The sequence below is a fragment of the Pteropus vampyrus genome, unplaced genomic scaffold (assembly GCF_000151845.1).
Source record: "Pteropus vampyrus isolate Shadow unplaced genomic scaffold, Pvam_2.0 Scaffold1000007988, whole genome shotgun sequence".
NCBI classification, from domain to species: domain Eukaryota; kingdom Metazoa; phylum Chordata; class Mammalia; order Chiroptera; family Pteropodidae; genus Pteropus; species Pteropus vampyrus.
The window spans coordinates 1-1394 of record NW_011922390.1 but is presented as its reverse complement, the minus strand read 5'-3'; the positions used below and the strand labels follow the sequence as shown (position 1 = coordinate 1394).

The window sequence follows — 1394 nt, the reverse complement described above, 5'->3', positions numbered from 1 at the left end:
AGAACTCAAACAGAAGAGAAATTCTGCAAATTTGATAAATATGGAGAATTCTTGCATCAAAACTCACCCCTCAGTGTACATCAGGAAAGTACCACAGGAGAGGAGTCATGAGAAAGTAATAAATGCAGGAGATTATTTTACAAGAATGCACACCTCATTCAGCATCAGAGGACCTGCTCAGGGGAAAAAACTCAAGGCAATGAATGCGGGAAATCCTTTTGTTCAAATTCACACCCTATTCATTATCCTGGAACTCATATGGGCGTTAATCTCTATGCATGTAATGAATGTGGGAAAACTTTTTGTCAGACATCAAACCTCAGTGAACATGTGATAGTTCATAAGGAGAAGCCTTAGGATAACAATGGATGTGGGAAATCTTACAGGAACTCTGCTGTCTTAGTACACCACAGAACACACACAGGGATAAAACCCTATCAAACTAATGACTATGGGAAATCGTTCTCCAAAATTGCACAGCTCAAAGAACATCAGAGAATTCACAGTGGGGAGAAACCCTATGAATGTATTGAATGTGGGAAAACTTTCTCTAACGAGACCCACCTCAGTGTACATCACAGAATTCACACAGGGGAGAAACCCTATGAGTGTAATGAATGTGGGAGGTCTTTTGCCTATATATCTGTTCTCAGAACACATCAGAGAATTCACACAGGGGAGAAACCCTATAAACGTACTGACTGCGGGAGATCTTTCGCCCATTATTCAGCCCTCAGAGCACATCACAGAATCCACACAGGTGAGAAACCCTATAAATGTAATGGCTGTGAGAAAACTTTCACCCGTGATTCAGTCCTCAGGATACATCAGAGAATTCACACTGGGGAGAAACCTTATAAATGCAATGAATGTGGGAAAGCTTTTGTCAATAGTTCATCCCTCAAAGTACATCAGAGAATTCACACAGGCGAGAAACCCTATGAATGTAATGACTGTGGGAGATCTTTTGTTGATAATTCAGCCCTCAGAGCACATCAGAGACTTCACACAGGTGAGAAACCTTATAAATGTAATGGCTGTGAGAGAACTTTCACCCGCAATTTAGCCCTCAAAGCACATCAGAGAATTCACACCAGGGAGAAACCCTGTGAATGTAGTGAATGTGGGAAAACTTTCTCCAAGAAATCATACCTCAGTGGACATGAGAGAATTCACAAAGGGGAAAAACCTTATGAATGTAATGAGTGTGGGAGAATATTTTTTTTATAAAGCAGTTCTCATAGTCCATCAAGAATTCATCACAGGAGAAAAAACCCTATGAATGTAACGAATGTGGAAAAGCATTCTTCTCAGAAATCAACCTCAGTAGACATCAGAGGTTCACAAAGAAGAAAAACCTTATGATGTCATGAATGTGGAAAAACTTTTTTCTC

At 40.2% G+C, this 1394-nt stretch overlaps 1 protein-coding gene across 1 annotated transcript; it reads left to right on the top strand.

Annotated features, from left to right (window-relative positions):
• Positions 1-357: 357 nt before the first annotated feature.
• Positions 358-1230, top strand: LOC105311747 (zinc finger protein 658B-like; the record flags this gene model as incomplete). Its single annotated transcript, XM_011387658.2, has 1 exon — positions 358-1230. A coding segment is annotated over one exon (873 nt), but the record flags the coding sequence as incomplete, so codon positions are not given.
• Positions 1231-1394: the final 164 nt, after the last annotated feature.